Raw genomic sequence first — 20,089 nt, 5'->3', positions numbered from 1 at the left:
AGGTTAAGATAATGACTGGCTTTCTTCAACAGCTTGCAAGACTGCAGCTAATGATCACTCCGCAGCACTTTGCCAAGCTTGGCAACACCCCGCTGGCATTTATCTGTCTCCGCTTCCGGAAGTGTCTACAAGCAGCCAAGTGACTGCTGGGTTAAAGACAACTCCCTCTCTGTCTGACAGTTTGGTTTCAGGCTGCACCAGGCGATAGTTGGCCGATTGGCTGACAGTCATCATGATATAGAGCCAGCGTTGTGCTTCTTCCTCCCTCCACTGCTGCTCGATGCCTATATCTGCCAGATAAAAGATTAAAAAAAATGTTCTAAAAATAAAAAAATAGATATACTTTTTAACAACATAGAGTGAAGGGCAGTACTTTCCTGGGGCGTTTTTTTCTCTCTGTAAATGCGACTGTTGCCTGGTTTCATTTGTCCAGTTTTTAAAACTGAATTTATAATATAAAGCAAGGGGAAAAAAATAGTCCAGTGTCTCAGTATTGCCATTTTGACTGTAATATAAATATATATGCACAATATATGTCATATATGCTCAATCTAACAGGTTGCAGCTAGTCCTTCCTCAGTCCCTACTCAGCATAGCGGACAGCTGGTCTCCCGCTTTTTATTCAGAAATAGCATCATGTCGGCATACTGTCGGGTACGTCTGGTGTACATTCTGTTGTTCAAAAGTAGAAATACTCACTCAGATGGTACTGATGTCCTCAGAGTACACAGATAGCACCTTCTAATGTGTCTGGTTAGCTTTCCACCACGGAGAAAGTCTTCCGCGTTACATATTAGCTTGTTGAGGTGAGCAGCATCTCCACTGCAGTGCTGTGGCAGTATTGTGACTCCAACCTGCAGAGCAGATCCTGATGCATCCCCCAATAATTTGCATTTTACACCTTAAATTTTTATTTTCAAATTTTGTGACCATCCAACCGGCTGCTCCCCACAGAATCTGTCCGCTGATGTGTTATTGTTGTCATTTATTAATATATGAATATCTACATGTTTTTTCCAATATGGCCCAAGGTGATGACCTATGGTTTTGGTCACCGCCATGTTGGATTTTTTTCTTGGTTGTGCAGTTTTAGATATCTCTCATGTCTAGAGGACTTTACATCATTCTGTCATGTATTCATTCATCTATACACTTTATCCTCCATAGGGTCATAGGGAGCTAAATTGCCTGCGGGCCAACATATAAACTCTGGCTCACCTCCACATGCTTCCATGGGCACAGCGATACGATTATGGTTAATAGAACTATTGTTACATAATCATGTCACTGCAAATCAAAGGGGATAATAACTGAATAACTGCATCAGATTTTTGTTTGAAAATATCCTTTTAACGCCGTTGCATTGATATTCAATCATGTATTTATTGTCAGTTGTCTTCTTTTATGTGGCTGTTTGTTCTGGAGCTTTTAGTTTTGTCAACTAATTTTAAGAAGGGGGAAAAAAAACTCAGAACCTTTGTGCTGTGAGGGCACAATAACAGTCACTATACCGCTGTGCTGGCAGATTTGCTCCATGTCTTTGTTAACAAGATAAGGTGGTGCTTGGTTTGAGAAGAGTTTGATCAAAATTTTTCACCTCCTTGCAGCAGAATCTGATCCTTTCTTTAGATATTTGTTTATTTTTACACAATCTGCTCCATACCTTCACGCTCCATGTCATTTGGAGTGCCGCATTACTCCAGTTTTAGCAACTCTGCATTGGCTTCCTGTAGCGCTGAGGATTGATTTTAAAATAATTAACTTATTTTTAAAGCGCTTCATGGTGTAGCTTCCTCTCACCGATCTGACTGCTTGTCTGAGTAGGTTCTGCCCCGTTCTCTCAGGTCCTCCTGTGCTGGCTTGCTCCGTGTACCAAAAATGAGTTACAAAAAATATGATGAAGCAGCGCTCTGTTTCTGTGCACCAATGGCCTGGATCAGATTGCCTGTTCAAATAAGAGAAGCAACCTCTGTGGATAGTTTTAGAAATAGCTGAAGACTCGTTTCATTGCTCTTGATTTTAACTAATTACTGCCTTGTACTTGTTTGTAATCTCATCTTATGGTCATTATTTCTCATTGACTTCTTTTATGCTTTTCCTGCCTTTTATTGTTTTTGTTACCATGATTAAATATCTTTTTTTATCTTTTTATCATGATTTTATTTTTTTGTTGGTAGTCTTTTTTTTAACCTGTGTATGTAGTGTTATTATGTTGTATTCTCTTTTTTAACACCATTGCATATGAAGCACTTGGAGCTGCATTCTCTGTGTGAAAGTTGCTCCCCAAATAAAGGTTGTTATTATTATTAAAACACTGAAAGGGCTAATAAGAGGCAAACAAACTAAAGCGGATCTTTCTGACCGATATCCTTGCTCCTCTCTAGAGTTCATGCGGAGTCCCTGTGTCGAAGCCGGCCTCATCCCTCCTCTAATTCAGCTCTTAAACTCCACCGACCAGGAGGTTCTGCTGCAGACGGGCCGAGCACTTGGCAACATCTGTTACGACAGCCGTAAGTAGGAATGTGCCCCGAATCCCTCCTGATCCTTGTCACCACCATCAGAGAGCTTTTAGAGCACAAGTCATAAATAGGATGCTGCCTTTGGGTTTCAGGAGATGAAGACGTGATGTTTAACCGTGTGTGTGTGTGTGTGTGTGTGTGTGTGTATCTGTGTCTGGGTCTGGCATACAGCCTCGTGCTGTAGGATTGTATGAAGGGATCTATTTAACCGAGCTGTAATTAATAAGACCCTGTATTATCACTGGTGCTACTTGTGGAATGACGCTGGGTTAGGGCTGGGCAATAGGGCCGAAAATAACCGGATATTTTGAGACTATAACATGATCCACAATATATACGTTCCTATTTTGAACTCTTCTCTGAAGCACTTCACAAATGCTCCATTTAACCCTTAAATGCTTAAAGACAGACCAGTATATTGAGTCCTTACGTACCAACATATAGATCTCCTCATCCAACATATAAATTGCTTCTGTTTGAATCCCAAACTTGCATGCAACCTAGTTACGTTTAACAAAAGCGGGATTTTATCAAATTAGTACAAATCCCCACATGGACCACTGAGCCACCACTTGGTGTGGAAAAAAAATATTTTTTGTCATTGTACATTTAAAAAAGCATGCAAAGGCGTAAAAGTATGACCTATGGTGGACAGTTAGGCCCACTGAAGAGTTTTTCTCCAGCTGAAAACGCTCGGCTCTCTCCAGAAGCACCCAGCTGGGAGCATTTGAGAGCCCTTCGGAGGTGCAGTGTTTGGTCGCTATGATACGGAAAATCTGTGGAAGTAAACAAGGTTCTTCCTCCTGTCCTTGCTGCAGGTGAACTGAGACCGAACCACAGAGGAAGAGAAGGCAGAGATTTGCGTGGGTTTATGAGATTTTGTGCGCTAGGAAATTTCTTGATGATTGTCTGATTCGAGAGCTTTTCAGTTGTTGTTGTTCAGGACTTGTGTGTGTAGGATGGTGTGTGTCCTTACTCTCCTCAGTTGTGGTTGGACCATTTGGTCGAAGGATGGAAGCTGTGTTTCACCTAAAGCTGAACCCTTTTCAGCTCTCTGCAACTGTACACTCGCTCTCAGGGCTGAAAAGACTCTCGCCTTGTCACGCTATTGTGGCATAGCAGAAGAAAGCAGTGCTTTGGTGGACACATGCCCGCAGTGTAGTAAGGCATTTTGATGACACGATACCTGCAAGAAAGAAGATATTGAACTGTGCAGTGCTGCACTTCGTACTGTCCCTCGGTGCACATCTCGCAGCAGTCAGTGTTTTCTGTGGAGCTCGCAGGATGTCTGGTTTTGATGAAAATAAGTCGTAACTGGTAGACTTCCTTGCTATGGCTGGAGAGGGCTGCCGTTTGTGTTCTGAGAGTGTTTCACTAATGAGTTAGTGATTCTCTGATACCTCCAACTTTACTGAATGTCCTGTACCTCAATGGGAGAATTTCCCTGTGCAATAACCAGAGATGGTCAGCTTTCAGTCCGTTGAATCCATCCGTTACTGTTACTCTCAGGCTTTGTGTTCACACTAACACGCTCTTCATACAGAACATCACAACACCTGTAAAAGTTGGAGGAAGTTCCGAGTGCTGTCAAATTTTGGTGCATGTATGAAACCAAGTTGACCTCGAATGCGCATCGTGTCTCTTAATTTAGCAGGAACTTGTAATTGAGCTCATGTGAAGAGAGGGAGCGATAAAGGAGCCTGCAGGAGAGATGCAGAAACTTTTTTTACAGAAAAAATGTGAAATTTAATGCAACTATACTGGTTTAATTGATATTGTCTCTCATTTGAAAAGCTCTCAGTATGTTTTTTCAAAGTTTGCATACTGCATGGCCTTAAACTGAGGGTAGTTTTTGTTTTAGTGTCCCTCATTTCAGTCTGTATTTCATACTCTGTTGTATTATATGATTATTATTACATTTGTTATATTGGATTATGATACTCCATATTACAATACAATATTAGTGTGATAAATAACTGTCGGAGAGAGGAAAGGTGTTACATCGTCCGTATTTTCCAGCTCAGTCTGTGGTATGTTATGCATGTTTGTTTATTATTTAAATTAAAGGTACAAATGAAAATTGATAGAACAGAAGAGGGAGATATATTTAAAAAGACTGATTTCTGTTTGGAATTGAAATTTGAATTGTGACCCAATTTATCCTCTGTAACTGTGAAGTACTTCTGCACATGACGTACGATGGCGACGAGACAAACTTCATCCCAAAAGAGGCACATGAACTTTCTAGTAGACAAACCCTGGCTGTGCTTTGGGCAGCCATCTTTCCCCCTGCCTCTCTTGGATTCTCTTTACTGCATGCTGTCAGACAAACAACAGTGACTCTGACACTCTGGCTATAAACAATTAAACATGATGTCATATTGCTTATTACTAATGCAAAACAACTTGGATGCGGCTCTGCGTCGCCATCAGCACAGCTTGCTAATGTCGGCTGCTCTTTATTTTGCGAAGAAGATGTCAGAACGCTGGTTCAGCCGGTTGCCTTGCTAGCGCATCTGATTAGCTGTCCACCAGTCAAGAGGATTAGGGTTCACATATTCGTCCATCTCTTCCTCTGGGGCATGACTGTAGCAGCATCACGGCGGAGCGCTGATGGCGGCATATGACTCCTGTCTGACCGGCAGACCCAGCTGTCTCCTCTCCCCCAGCATTCTGCTCTGACTCTGTGACACTGGAGGCTATGGCCCTGCAACTGAGGTGTAGCTGGTTGTATGACTGCTTACATGCCCATGACTCGAGTGACATGTGGCCTCTTGCCTGTTTCCCTTCAGATGCCACTAATTTGACCCTTTAGCTGATAGCCTTAGTGGACATCCTGAACCGTCCGCCAGTGATTTGATTGTGATCGAATGACGACGCACACGTTGACAGGCGAGAGGCGCCAGGTAAAAACGCTCGACACAGACGCGGTCAGAGATGAGAGGTTATTTGACTTCATTACAATCTACTGCAGACTTGTAGACGTTTTCACCCTCTGCAATGAACATATCTAAAATTTAAAAAAAAAGAAAATGTCTGATAAAACAAACAAACCAACAAAGACGTGTTGCCTACATCATTTCAGTAACTTAAGGCTGAAGGAAATATGTAGTTTAAGTTTCTATATTGTGGATTTGTGGCTCCTCTACATCAAGGTATGTACGAAATAACCACATTGTCAGCCATTTCTCTCTTTTCATGAGGTCAGTGAAAATTAAATTCCACATATTATTGTTTATAATATTGATTAAATGATTTCTTATTGGAAAATTCAATAACCTATCGTCTTATAACACCACACAGGATACAGAGCACCTTTCAGTTTTGTTGGTGAATGTTCCTGTGGAGGATTTTCACATCGACTTTTGGGGAGGAGCATTTTTAGTTGGAGCCTGATTCTGCAGACGACTATAGATGCTTTATTCACAGCTGTCAGTTCCTGGGGATTCGTGGAATGTGGTGGGATGTGACATTTGTTTGGAGGGGCAGGGGGTCTCAGGGAGCTGCCGTGGCTTTATGATAGACACATTGTGAGGGCGTAGAGCAGCAGCTGCTTCCCACCTTTAAAGAAACACACATGCACACACACACTTAAAATTGTTCCATGTTTTAAAAAAAAAAACAACAGAAGAAGAGACCTATCATTTGTAGCTTGAAGAACCTGCTCACACTCCCGGTTCCCCCGTGTTCTATGTCCATCGCGGTGACTAATTGTGTTAATGTAGTTGTAGGACGCTGCTGTCTAATCCAGCCCGGAGTAGAGCAAAAACATCCTTCTCATCCATAAAAGCCTTTAACGTTCTTTTCCCTTCTTGTAGTTCCTATATATCTGATGCTGTCGTAGCATTTATGCTAACCTCTATAGCGCTGTTGTTTTCCTTGCTGTCGTCACTGTAAAAGCACACCCATCACTGCAGCTTTATAGCTTGAAGCCCTCATTCCAACACACCTCTGACTAATCCAAGAAAACCACAAGTCAACTCTCTTAAACAACTAAATTGCCTTCATAATGCTCAGCATACACTGTGAGATTATTGGAAAGTTTATCCCAACCACACTGTGCAACGCTGATCCACTAATCTCGGGTCTGACCATTAATCTGATGCGAGTGATGAGAGACTAACTGAATCAGATGCTACGAGGGGCGTCAACGCGCAGCAATCTATGAGCAAAGTCAAAACAGAAATGACCTCACCAATTGACCCAGTAAATGAGTATCTCCCACATCTGTCTCATCAAACCTACCTATCACATCTCACTTTGCTCTGGTCTTGTAATTTGTGGCTGGGAGATCATTATTGTAGGGAGGGAGAACTTCAGTGCTGTTCTGCCACCACGTGACCTGGTAAATAAGAGAATTATGACCACCAGTGTTAACAGTTCAACTCTTTCATATAGATTCACATTTAGACTCGGGTTTTCCACTTGTTTTATTCATCAGTGTGACTGTTTCCTAGATGTAGTTAGCATTGATTTGTATGTTTTGTCCTACTTTTTAACATTGCTTTTATGTGTATTTTTTCAGGTTATGTTTCTTTTCTTTTTTTAATTTCCTTTGTGGTTGATTTGTGTCCTGGCCTCTTTGTTTTGCAGATGAGGGCAGGAGTGCAGTTGACCTGGCAGGAGGGGCTCAAATAGTAGCTGAACACATTAAATCCCTCTCCCAAAATACTGAGCCGGAAAATGAGAAGCTCTTGACTGTCTTTTGTGGCATGCTGATGAACTATAGCAATGATAATGGTAATGACCCCCCCCCCCCCCACCTCCACCCCCACCCCCACCACCTCAAGAACAAATGTTAACTCATCTGAACTAATCAGGAGATGTTGGCTTTCTTGTACACAGATGATGTCATAGATGGTAGGATTGAACTGAACCAGATCTGTTCTCTTCTCTTGTGGACTGACCGTTCTCCTGATCTTTCTAGCATGCTCTCTCGCTTTTCCACCTTCACCTCTGAGGTAATCTTTACAGCAGCAGTAACTCTCCATCCTCTTCTTCACCCTTGTATATTAACATTAGCACCCAAACTTGCGAGGAATCTTTGACAGAACCCCTTTGGTTCATTAGCTGAATGTTTATTTTACATCCCAAAAGTCTCAATTCCCGAGGTTCCAGGAAATACGGGGGTCTTTTCCAGCTGGCTTCTGATTGGTTTTATACTCGCTCCACTTTATTTCAAACCCACGCTTAAGAAAACCTGGACTATTGTTCCTCCACTACGATGGAGTACAGATACATCATAGAGCTGAGCAACTAGAAAGCTTGGAACCAGTGACTCAACAATGAGCTACAGGCCTTAGCAGCTGTTAACGCTGAAGACAGCAGCGACCTGCAATGAGGAAGGAACCTGTTTAATTCCTAGTTGAAATGGGGCTTTTGTTAATATCCAGTGGTGAGTTTCTCTCCTCGCTTTTTAGCAGAATAAAAGCCTTGCACTATCCTATAGTATTATAGTAAGTCCTCTGCTCTGTTTACCATCGATGCAGTACTAACATTCTGCCTCGTAATGTTCTCATTAGGCAGAGTACAGACAGGGCGTGGGGGTGGGGGTTGTTGACACATGGCTGTAGTTTACTGTCATGCTACTCCTTGTGGACTATCCTGGTCTAATGAGACCTGTTTGAGGGCAGCAGGTGTGTATTCTGACACACTCCTGCTGACAAGGTGTCTGTGGGAGTAGCTGGTTGCTGGATGGCTTGGGTCCCTGGTTTTGGGGGTTGTTGCATTAACTGTAAAAAAAAAGAAAAAAGTTTTCGGTGGCTTTCAGCAGCATTCTGCAACTATTTAACACTAAACCAGCGTATGCATCCGCCTTGGAAAACACCGTAGCTCCAGGAAGGTTGCGTTTTAACGTTTAGCATTGTGCGCTCTCTAAATGCCAGTGTATGATGAATTGCATTAGCTTGGAAGAGAGATTGTTCATCAGAAGAAAACCTCTCAATCCAGACAATCAAGGGACATTAATGCGTCTTTAACTTCATGTCCTTAGAAGCTTGTGTGGGTTATCCAATGTAACAGAAAAATATTAGAGTAGCAAACATAAGTTTTTATTTTCATCCATCCGTCCATTTTCTCCTGCTTAGCCTGTTAAGGGTTGGGGGGGGGGGGGGGCTGGAGCCTATCCCAGCAGCCTTCAGGTGAAAGGTGGGGTTCCCCCTGGACAGGTCACCAGTCCATCAACACATAGAGACAGACAACCATTGGCTCTCCCAGCCACGCCTACGGTCAATTTAGAGTCTGGATTAACCTGGTCCCTCTTGATGTCTTTGGACTGTGGAGGAAGCTGGAGTACCAGAGAGAACCCAGCAGGAACAGGGAGAACATTTAGTTTTTAGTTGTTTCCTTTTTTTCCCCCTTCATCTTGCTGTGTTCTGTTTTCGGTAAGGCCCAAATTTAGTAGCATAACAGTTGCAGGGTTGATGAAGCCATATATGTTTGCTTTTCTTTCAATTTGATCCTTTATTGCGCAGTGTATGATTCTGTTACATTATAAAGACTGAAAACAACAACAACAACAATACAAAGTAAACAGTAAGGTTATGATCCAACAATACAACTTAAAATTAAAAAAATATTTGATTAAATTCGGCAAACGATTCAGAAAAAAAGGAAAGAAATAATTAATCAGTCCTTTATTTCTTCCTGCCTCTCCAGACGCTAAAATCTCAACCGTCATCGATGCTTGAAAAGTGAAAAAAAAACAACAACCCACTATATTTAATATTAATGTGTCAGGAAGCGGCTGCACGGTGGTGCAGTGGTTATATCCAACCCCCACCCACCCCGCGACCCTTAATAGGAACAAGCGGAAGAAAATGGATGGATGGATGGGTGTCAGGAAGCTTCACCCTCAGAATTCTGCTGAGGCTGAATCAGTGTTGTGAGGGAAAGTGGAGACGTGTTGTTAATCTAAATACTGTAGAGAAAGCGTGTGGTTTCAACTGGTTTTCCTTCTCTCCTCTGTTATGCTCCTCTGCCCACTCATGTCTTCCTCCACCACTGACTCATCCACTCTGGTTTGATGTAAAAACTCAGCTCTTTGTCTTCACTCTCCAGTTCTGACTCTTCTGACCAGCAAATGGCAAAAGCACTTTCTTAAGTTGTGGTAACTCTTGAGTGGTGAAATGCTCTTGTCTAATTCTAACCTGTGGAGGGAACTTTGTAATCTATATACTGTGTAATTTGTAAAAGTAAAATTTTTAACAAGATTTGATTTGCAGGAAGAAGCAGTGCATGCTTTGGTAAGCTGTGTGACTTCTCAGCCCTGTAGGAATTCATAATTCATGTTTGGTTTCACGCCAGTATTCATTTGCAAAGCCATGTTTTTCTTACAGATAATAACATCTGAATGTAGTGGTGCAAGAATGTTTCCTAAAACCTGGAATGTGTTGTTGCAGGTCTGGTTCTCCTGTTCAAATTCAATGGATTTTTGGTTAAATGCTGAAAAAATAAGGTGAACACGAGTAGATCCTGTTGGGAAAAAAACTAAAAAAATAAGCCCAACTAAACATTTAGCAGATTCCATTATGTCATTTTGATGTTTGGCTTCAGAGTTTATCAGCCGTCCAGCTATTAGAAAATGTACTGAGAAGTCTAGAAAAAGACGTTTGATTTTGCGAGGTTTCACCTTGCGATTAATGCAAATATCAGGGTAATGCCAGTGTTTTGGGGTTTAAGTCTTTGCAAAAACTGATGAGCTGAGCCAATGTGAGTCAAGAAGAACCCTCATCAGGCTCCACCCCCCATATGATGGACCAAGCGTTTAGGACGCTTCAACGCCAACCGCCATAAGCTCCCGCTCACATCAGATTCCATTCCATTCCATATTGGTTTATTTGCGAGCACATTATACCCTTTTTCTTATAATACTTCCACACATTCCATGAATAAACAGGAGAAAGAAGAAAAAAAAGACCACTTGTTTGTCGGTATTGACACGAGTGTTTATTTGATATGAAATTGCAAAAGGAAACAGAAGTTGCCTCAAGTCTGAATCTACGATCATTGAGAGGGGGAACATTGTTCTTGAAGAAAAGCCATCACATTACATTTGTCTTTAACATGATGTCCATGTGTGCGTGTGTGCGTGTGTGCGTGTGTGTGTGTGTGTGTGTGTGTGTGTGTGTGTGTGTGTGTGTGTGTGTGTGTGTGTGTGTGTGTGTGTGTGTGTGTGTGTGTGTGCGTGTGTGCGTGTGTGTGTGTGTGTGTGTGTGTGTGTGTGTGTGTGTGTGTGTGTGTGTGTGTGTGTGTGTGTCTCCAGATTCCTTACAAGCCCAGCTGATCAATATGGGAGTGATCTCCACCCTGGTGAAGCTGCTCGGCATCCACTCCCACAACACAGCCCTTACAGAAATGTGTCTAATTGCCTTTGGGAATTTGGCGGAGCTTGGTGAGTATCATCTACAGTATAAATATCTTTATCTGTGTGTGTGTGTGTGTGTGTGTGTGTGTGTGTGTGTGTGTGTGTGTGTGTGTGTGTGTGTGTGTGTACATCTGTTCAGCCAAGCTAAAGAAGCTTTTCTGTGTCTGGACGTCTCTTTTTGTGATTCCAGAGTCCAGCAAAGAGCAGTTTGCCTCCACCAACATCGCTGAGGAGCTGGTGCATCTCTTCCAGAGGCAAACAGAACATGAGAAGAAGGAAATGATATTTGAGGTCTTGGCTCCTCTTGCAGAAAACGGTAGTGGGTTTTTTTTTTTATTATTTTTATTATTTTTTTGCCTAGCTCCATTTATTAGCATTGTTGGTTATTGTGAGCACCACATTCAAACCGACAGGACAGTCAGGAGATTTAAATAAAGGTGAGAGAGAGAGAGAGTGGAACTGCATGGCTGTCATCTGCCTGCCTAGCCTGCACTCCAGGCTAGCTGGGAACTGCACAGTCATGGCAGACGGCTCGTGTGTGTGTGTGTGTGTCTGTGTGTGTGTGTCTGTGTCTGTGTGTTTCTACTGACTGTTGTCAACAACATCCCAGGCACGGTGGATACTCCCACATAGTCCGTCACCAAGACAACATCCTACTTAACTTCTCTGTCTCTCTGTCTGTCTGTCTGTCTGTCTCCCCCCCCTCCTCTCATGCATACGTTTGTCACACAGATGCATATTTTTCCTCCTGATGTTGAGAGAAACACAGTTGAACAGTTTGTCTTTCAGTGCCGCTGAGAACGGCACAAACATGAGCATCTCTGATGTTTCACGCATTTCCAGTTGCCTTCATTTTTGTGTGTTGACAGTTTATTTATTTAGGTATTTATTCAGAAGGCCATATTATGGAACTGATGCTTAATTATCACCTTTCGTTGTTTTTAAAGTCAGGAATGTTTTTTCTGCTTCTAGGCACTTTCCACTGGCAAAGAATTAATTTCTTAGGACTTTTTTTTTTTAAGTTTTATGTTTAATTTAATCACCTCATCTGTGATTGAGGGTTTCATGTTGCCTCGTTTCATTGAGACTTCCTGAAACATAAATCGTGCCTCCCCTGCAGTGTTGTAACTGCCTGGTTCCACTCTCTGTTGCAGATGTGATAAAGCTGCAGCTGGTGGAAGCTGGTTTGGTGGAGTGTCTCCTGGAGGTGGTGGCTCAGACTGTGGACGGAGACCGAGAGGAAGACATCGCCCAACTGAAGACGGCCTCTGACCTCATGGTTCTCCTGCTGCTGGGAGGTAAACACACCAGGCTTTGGCCTCTACGACCAAGCCAATCAGAAGCTACGACTGAGTGTCTCATCATCACACAAGCAAAATACGGGATCTGGAGTTTCAGGCTTGAAGCTATGAGCAGGATTTATGACATCATAACTAGTTGTGGTCCCTGAAATAAATTAAAAAATGGTTTGGAATGGATAAACATACATTTAGAATAAACGATCCATATTAAGGTTCAGCAATTAATCAAAAACATTGAAATTCAAATAAGTGCAATATCAGAATTGCAGGGGCTCCAATGTTTTTAAGGTTATTACATACGATTATGAAGTATCGTGGTGCTACAGAGATGAAATGGCCAGCAAGTTATATTCTGATGGTTTGACAGAAGGGACAAACCCCTGCAAAAAATGCAAACTCTCATTTTCTTTTGTTCTTTTATTCCCGTGTTATGCTCTTATTTTTGAAATACAACAATGCAATGGCTCAGTCCTTCACTGCCTTTATTTTATTCTCTCAAAAGGTTTAACCCTTCTGATTGGTTTCTCTGTTGCTCAGCAGAAATTGACGCATCGATAATAAATGGAATCGTCACTGGGCTGGTTTGGTCTGAGGGACATAGAAGAAGACAGAGGAGTCTTGAGCATTTGCTGCTACAGTAGATAGAACATATCTAAATGAATATAAGGGAGTTGCCCTGGTGGCACTAATGGAAGAATGAATAATTCAGGTGAAATGTAAATATTTTAATGCAGCTGAACTGACACGGTGTCATAAAAGATGCATAGTGGCCTTTCTGCTATTAATTTCATCAGAACACAATTCTTTAATTGATTTAATCAGTTGACGGTCGCTCAGTTGAATATAAACAACAAAATACTGCTCAATGATGTTTGAATTGGAGTCAGAGATTTAACGTCCTCGTGGACGCGCCCTGCTGGTGTCATTGACCAGCCGACATGTGCAAACGGCCCTGAAGTGCTGAGTCATCTTAATCTACATCTACGCTTGGGGATCACTGGCAGCAGACGGGTGGTCGTCCGGTGCCACGGAATGATATGATTCTCAACAACCAATGTCGGTGCTGAAAAAAAGAATAAATCAATCAAATGAATGCTTTTGAAAATAAAAGTGTTTGTCCAGATGCTTTACAGAAAACACGTTTTTGGAGTTCTTTTATGTAAAAATACTTTTGGTTCATTAAACATGAAACAATGGCTGTGTAAGTATATCTGGTGATCTGTTTTAGCAGTTTTGGTTCATTTCTCCGTCCTGACAGATTGATTAACTTGTGGACAATCATTCCTCACTTCCTGTTTCTTGGTGCAAAATCGAATTGTAAAAGAAAGACGGAGAGAAACGACCCCTCCAGTGAACACACTGGTGATACAGGTATTTAATTAAACGTTGCAACAGTCTGAATCCAGCAGTATCTTTGGTACAAATGACAATATTGATTAGGGTGGTAAACACAGAGTCAGCTTATATTTGTACACCGTGAATAACTTTCAGTCCTGCTAACATAATATCAGCTTTGATGCTAGTAGCTGCGATGAGCTGAGTGGACTAGATTGGTGATGGGCTGTTGCCTTGGCGAGATGAGTGAACAAGGGTTCTGTTGCGTATTGTTCAAACCTGCAGGTGTTACCATGGAAACAGAGTCGTGGCTTGTGGAAACCTGACTGCAAAACCCATAAAAATATCTTCTTCTTCTTCTTTTTTTTTCCTGGGCAAGTGGCCATGGTATACGTGAGATAATGCCCTCGGAGGCGTCCATGGTCAGGAAATAATGGACGCTGCGGAGACAACCGCCTTCTTCATCCATCATTTCGCTCTCCTTTTCTGGTGTGATCTTAGGTACCACATGGAAGCACGTTCTGCTTTCAGAATGTCCGCCATCGTCTGGGTTCCAGCAGTAGCGCTCACAACACGCAATGACCGAAGTGTAAACGTGTTTGTCGGTGATGCTGATTATTAACTGCAATGTCGCCATGCTGCGTTTGCAGACGAGTCCATGCAGAAGCTGTTTGAGGGAGGGAAGGGCAGCGTCTTCCAAAGAGTTCTGTCCTGGATACCATCTCATAACCACCAGCTGCAGCTGGCTGGAGCTTTGGCCATCGCTAACTTTGCACGCAATGGTGAGCCCCAGTGGAAAGTTTAGTGCAAGGAGGACAACTTTTTCAACTGCTGTAGAGTGAAAGACAATATGTCAAATGCTTGATTGCAATATTTGGCACAATGGTAGGCGTCACCTCTACTGGTGTGGTTGTTTCCGGTTTCAGATGGGAACTGCATCCACATGGTAGACACTGGTATTGTGCAGAAGCTTCTGGAGCTGCTGGATCGCCATGTTGAGGAAGGAAACGTCACTGTTCAACACGCAGCACTGAGCGCCCTGAGGAACCTGGCCATACCTGGTGAGCCGCTACGTTAGTCAAGTGGGGTTACGTTGCTTGGGACACTGCTCATTGGTTTGTTTTTTGTAAATTCCAAACAATATTTTCACGTATATCTAATATTTAAGGACCACGCTGATTTTTTGGGAAATAAGCTCATTTTTGCCCTCTTCCCGTAGAGTCAGACAAGATGCTTTAGGGAGCTGAGAGCTGCTTAGCTTAGCGGGCACGTTAGCATCTCGCTTGCTCAGCTTGCAAGACCTGTAGTTCCTCCTCTGTGTGTTCTATGCATCTGATTCTTAAATGCTTTGCACAACTTGTGTTATATTTAAGCATGCAAAAAAATTCTTGTGGAGAAAAAGTGTGTTTGGAGACTTTTGATAGAGAAATGCTAAACAGCCCATTCACTACCATTCATTGTGCTAAGCTAACTAGCATTCAGCAGGTCTCCATGGGTCTCAGCTCCCTAATGCTGCACAGAGGAGAGGTCGGTCTCTGCCTTCTGGTCTGGTTCTGGGTCTTGAGGATGGACAATAAGCGTATTTCCCCAAAACTCAGACTGTCCTTTTAAGTCGCCTCCATTATCCAGTTTTGCCATTTGAAACATAAACGGACATCAATCTTTTATTTTAAAGTTAGAGAAATCTCTGTAAGATGTTTTCAGCTCTCACAAAAGACAAAAGATGTGTTTTATAGCAGCAATTAAGAACAGAGAACTTTGTATTGTATCGTTTATTTTATATTGTAATAGTGGTTCTAGAGTTTTAATGTGCACTGCTGTTTGTCTCTCTCTCTTTCTTTCTCTCCCTCCGTCTCCCTCCAGTTGTTAACAAATCAAAGATGCTGTCAGCTGGAGTAGCAGTTGTGGTGTTGAAGTTTTTGCAATCAGAGATGCCTCCGGTCCAGTTTAAGCTCTTGGGGACGTTACGTATGCTCATCGATACACAAGGTAGGAGTTACAGCATACCATCGTCTGGCTGTACCAATATGTCTGCCTGACAACCTCAGCAGCAGCTATATTGGTCTTTATCAACATGAGGACTACAGTTGGGTGAAAAGCTTCAGCTTCTTAGCTCCATGAAGCAGATTGAGAACATTGTGAATCAGAGTAACGTGTTGTGTTGGTGCAGCTGAAGCTGCGGACCAGCTGGGGACCAATGGCAAACTGGTGGAGCGGCTAGTGGAGTGGTGCGAAGCGAAAGATCACGCGGGAGTGATGGGCGAGTCCAACAGGCTGCTGTCTGCGCTAATTCGACATAGCAAGTCAAAGGTGGTCAAAGCAGCACGCACGCTTTCGCTCACACGTACCAGCAGAGTGAAGGTCCCGCTTCATCCTCTAGACTGTTCTACTCAAGTACTGCATCTTTTGTGGATTTCAGGAAGTCATCAGAACCGTCATCCAGGGAGGTGGAGTCAAGCATTTAGTTACCATGGCAACGAGCGAGCATATGATTATGCAGAATGAAGCACTGGTGGCTTTGGGGCTTATAGCGGCACTTGATTTAGGTAAGACCAGGAGCAGCTGGATTAAGATTCCATGAAAGTTGCTGTAACATCCCACAACACCTAACACCTGACGAAGTACTGATACCTTTACTACCACACAGATTGAAGTACATTTGAACGTCACACATCACAAGGCTTTGGTCTTTCAGCCCCCGGCTCTTTCCCACTCCAGTTGGTTTCATAACATGAAAATCTAAACCAATTTACCCAAGTTTGTTTTGAATTTCTACAAAAGAAAGTGAATCTCAACTTGTGAGTTTTGATTTGGTATCGATTTGTAAGGAGGCGCCATAAGAATATCAAAGCTGGATACTCGTTCGAACTAAGACTCTCTGTGGTCCTCAGTTGGAGCCGAGAAGGACTTTGTCGGAGCCAACCTGGTGTCGGTGCTTCACAAGCTGCTGTCCGATGAGAGGAGCGCACCCGAGATCAAATACAACTCAATGATCCTCATCTGTGCTGTCATGGGCTCAGGTGAGCTGGATGCTAACGTTAGTATGCAAGCATGCTAATAGCAGAGTCTGGTCAGACGGGGGCGCTGTTCAGACCCGGTTTGAACACACCCTCTTCAGACCACATTCAGGTGGTCTGGGCCAGCTGAGGGACGACCTCATCATCTGATCTCACCATCATCTCTTTGTCTGCGTGGAAATATCGACATCTTTATCAGTTTACACTTGAATGGTGGCATCATGGTATTATTATTTGCCCGTTGAGATTTATTCTGATTGTGTCAATCATCTCGGGTAGTTTAGTTTACCTGGAACAAACCAAGGAAGAGACCAAGTTCACACAATTTGGGATGAGAGAGTCTCTTCTTCTTCTTCTTCTTGTTTGCTTGCTAATAACGAGATGATGAGGAAACAATGAAGTACAGAGCTTCCAAATATTTGAAAAATTCACCTGGTTTGCATGTTTTTGTACTGATGATATTGGTGAATATCGGCCATATCAGATATCGTCTAAAACTCTAACTCTGTTTTTGTCGCGCACCAATACATGAGGAATGTTGTCATTTCAGAGCCTCTCCACAAAGAAGTCCAGAGCCTGGCGTTCATCGATGTGGTGTCCAAGCTCAGGGCTCACGAGAACAAGACGGTATCGCACCAGGCGTCGCTCACAGAACAGCGGCTAACTGCCCAGAGCTAAATGACTGTCCATCCTACCCTGCACACACCCACCCACCCTCCCACCCACCCAAAATGCCTGCCTGACCACCTAATCACCCTTTGTCATGTGCCAAGGTACCATGTCGCGTTAACTGCCAGACATCCATACATACACCATGTCTCTACTCCAACCCTCTGCCTCACCCACCTCCACTAGGGATAGACTGATGTACCCGTGTACACGTCGTACAATCCGACCTTTTTCTAATTGAATTTTTAGTTTCAGGTTGCCCAGAATTGAATACTATGAAATGTTTTTAGACCACCGTGGGCCACCAAAACTCTCCTGTGAAAGCCATAATAACGAGATGAACTTGGGTGGGTTCGTGGGTCCTCCAGGCGCCGCGAGGCAGGCGTCACTCCGGGCTTTATAGACTTCATCGATGCCCCTGAGTCTCGAGAGGTCGACACCATTTCTCTTTTAAATCAGCCGACACATCAGTCTTTCCTTAGTCCCTCCCCGTACTTGTGCATGCATCTTCTGCTACAAGTAGCTCCACCGGAGCTGAGGCGCCATAGACAGCCTAACGCAATAGATTAAGAGACGACACTCTTTATGACCATAGCTGTGATGCCATCTGCCGGTAAACCACCAGTGTAACACGCGGACAAAAGAACGACAAATCCCTTCCTGTCGTGAACTTTCTTTTTGATTTTTATGACAAAGCAGCCATCTATGATGTACCCAGTTGTGTCCCATGTAGCTCACGTATAAATTGACTAGAAACTGTGCATGTTTTAGTCCTGTTGCAGGTGTGCCAGTGTTCATCTTCCCTCTACTGCTTGCATCCTCCAGATTTACAGCCTGTCCTCTTCTGCTGACACCTGAGTCTTGTACGCGCCTCTTTTTTTTGGTTTGTTTTTTCAGTTTTCGTTGCACTCGTTCTCGATGACTCGGATCCAAGAGATTTTATTCCGGTTGTTAATTTCGCAGTTCTCCGGTCACCTTCTCCCCGTTCCAACTGCTGTACAGGGAAGTCAGAGGGTTCCACAAGTCTCCGCCCCCCTCGCTGACCGTGAATCCTGGAAGAACCCGATGAAGCGACGACACATAGCGAGAGCAGGGCTGTAGTCAGGTTCGGGTGAAATATTGAACATTGAATATTCCTGGAAATAAAAAGCTTAACATATTTCCAAAAAACGGAATGCTGCGAGATGTTCAGCTGCTTGCAGGAGCTCAGTGAGCCGTCACTCAGGATCGTAGTGCTTCAAATCACAGTCCTGCATCATCGTCATGATCAGGAAATGGAAGACCAAGAAGAAGCAGGATGGATTTGATGATGGAGTTGAAGGACCTTTGTTGGTCAGACGAAATGTTCTTACTTTCCTGCCTCGTTGATGTGATTACCAGGAAGACGTCATAGTCATTCACTGAGCTTTCATGTTCCTAGTGTTCCTTTCTCTAACTTTATCTACTGCTCATGGCTGGATACCACCAGGGCCAGCTGCTGCAACCAACACACACACTCAGACCCTGCCAGACACCTCTAAAAATACACACTCTTGTCTTTTTTTTTCTTTCCCTGACACGAGCTGCGTCAATCTTCCCCCAGCAGATCGAGCCTGGCAGCAGGTCGGACACACGGGCAGCAGCAGCCTTCCTCTACACCAGTTTGTCCTCTCACGGCGCCGCTGGCTGCGCGCACATACGCGACGCTTGCTTACCAAATTACCTTCAACTGCACAAGTTGTATTTGCACTTGCAGCAGAGAGCATTGGACATTTTGCTGCAGGCGGAAGTGTGAGAATATCAAAGACAAATTGAGAAAATTCAGTACCTCAAACACCCCCCCCCCAAAAAAAAGGCAAGAACCACATCAAGTGAGCCTAATTTTTCCTCGTTTGTATGAAATCAAGTATTTATTTCTGTTTTTTTACTAAGATATGACCATCAAAATCGCTGAAGAAATACGTCCTCCTTATTGGAGGGGATTCCTAACATGTCAGGAAGCAAAACAGGAGCCGCCGCCGCCGCCGCCGCCTCGTCAATGGCTCCACTAAAGCAAGGCCACTAAAATAAGGCATCCTTGAGGTGACGCAGAGAGGACAGATGTGTGGCGTTTCGGCGATGACGTCAGCGACTTGATTGAAAAAACAACAACAAAGGTGTTGAAGTCGCATAAAGAATCAAACACACACCGGAGGTCGTAGTGATGCAGGACTGTGATGAGGTGGAGGGTTCGGTCTCATGATGCACCAATCAGTGTTTGACAATCTTCCAGATTCAGTCTCAGCTCCTGTCAGCAGCCAGTTTGGACCAAAAGAAATCAAAGTCACTGATTCGTTCCCAAGAGGAAGTACTGGAGGAAGTACGGAGCCAAGAACACGAAAGACTCCAACACACATCCGTGATCCTTTGACAAACACACAACACAAAGCCTCGAAGCGGGGGTGGGGTTGTGCAGCAATAGAAGCCGGGCGTGTGTGCGTGTGTATATAAAGCTCGGGTTTAGCAGCGCGACGCAAACAGGTAGTTGAACGCACATGTCAAACTTTTGTTCGTCCACCGCCGCGCAGGATGAGCGCTCGGCTCCTCGGATCATTAAAGGGTTGTGCTACCTTGCATTTCTCCACACACCCGTTAACGCACCGGCTGTGCGTTCCCGCTCCGAGCCCCCATGCTTTGTTTTCGTTCCGTTTTGTTATTTTAAAGTATGAATGGTTATTATCAGATTTGTGCTCTTCTAATGAGACACGCCAGTGGACATGTATCCATAGTAACTGCGTTAAAAAACAAAACTTAAATGTTTGTTGTAAATGTCATGAGTTGTACATTTGAAGGATTGTAACTCAGCAAATAATTAAAAGATGATAGCTGGTGCTGCTTGATTTCTTTACTTCTCCAATATTTGTT

At 43.5% G+C, this 20,089-nt stretch overlaps 1 protein-coding gene across 2 annotated transcripts in view; it reads left to right on the top strand.

The window, feature by feature from the left end:
* Nucleotides 1-20,056, top strand: part of rap1gds1 (RAP1, GTP-GDP dissociation stimulator 1) — a 26,849-nt gene extending 6,793 nt beyond the window's left edge. The window contains exons 4-15 of one of the 2 annotated variants that reach the window (XM_086196599.1): nt 2,385-2,510; nt 7,113-7,259; nt 10,783-10,911; nt 11,075-11,200; nt 12,039-12,182; nt 14,171-14,302; nt 14,447-14,581; nt 15,384-15,509; nt 15,691-15,830; nt 15,940-16,066; nt 16,412-16,540; nt 17,088-20,056. In XM_086196599.1, coding sequence (XP_086052725.1) covers nt 2,385-2,510; nt 7,113-7,259; nt 10,783-10,911; nt 11,075-11,200; nt 12,039-12,182; nt 14,171-14,302; nt 14,447-14,581; nt 15,384-15,509; nt 15,691-15,830; nt 15,940-16,066; nt 16,412-16,540; nt 17,088-17,215 — 1,589 coding nt within the window. In that variant the 3' untranslated portion in view covers nt 17,216-20,056. The remainder of the gene's footprint in view (nt 1-2,384; nt 2,511-7,112; nt 7,260-10,782; nt 10,912-11,074; nt 11,201-12,038; nt 12,183-14,170; nt 14,303-14,446; nt 14,582-15,383; nt 15,510-15,690; nt 15,831-15,939; nt 16,067-16,411; nt 16,541-17,087) is intronic. The other variant, XM_086196600.1, reaches the window with a different exon arrangement.
* Nucleotides 20,057-20,089: the final 33 nt, after the last annotated feature.

Source organism: Aulostomus chinensis, chromosome 24, assembly GCF_037954235.1.
Source record: "Aulostomus chinensis isolate RoL2024-O1b breed Wild chromosome 24, RoL_Achi_v1.0, whole genome shotgun sequence".
Taxonomy (NCBI): Eukaryota; Metazoa; Chordata; class Actinopteri; order Syngnathiformes; family Aulostomidae; genus Aulostomus; species Aulostomus chinensis.
Note: the sequence above shows the minus strand (reverse complement) of the source record. Positions and strands in the feature narration are given on the sequence as shown.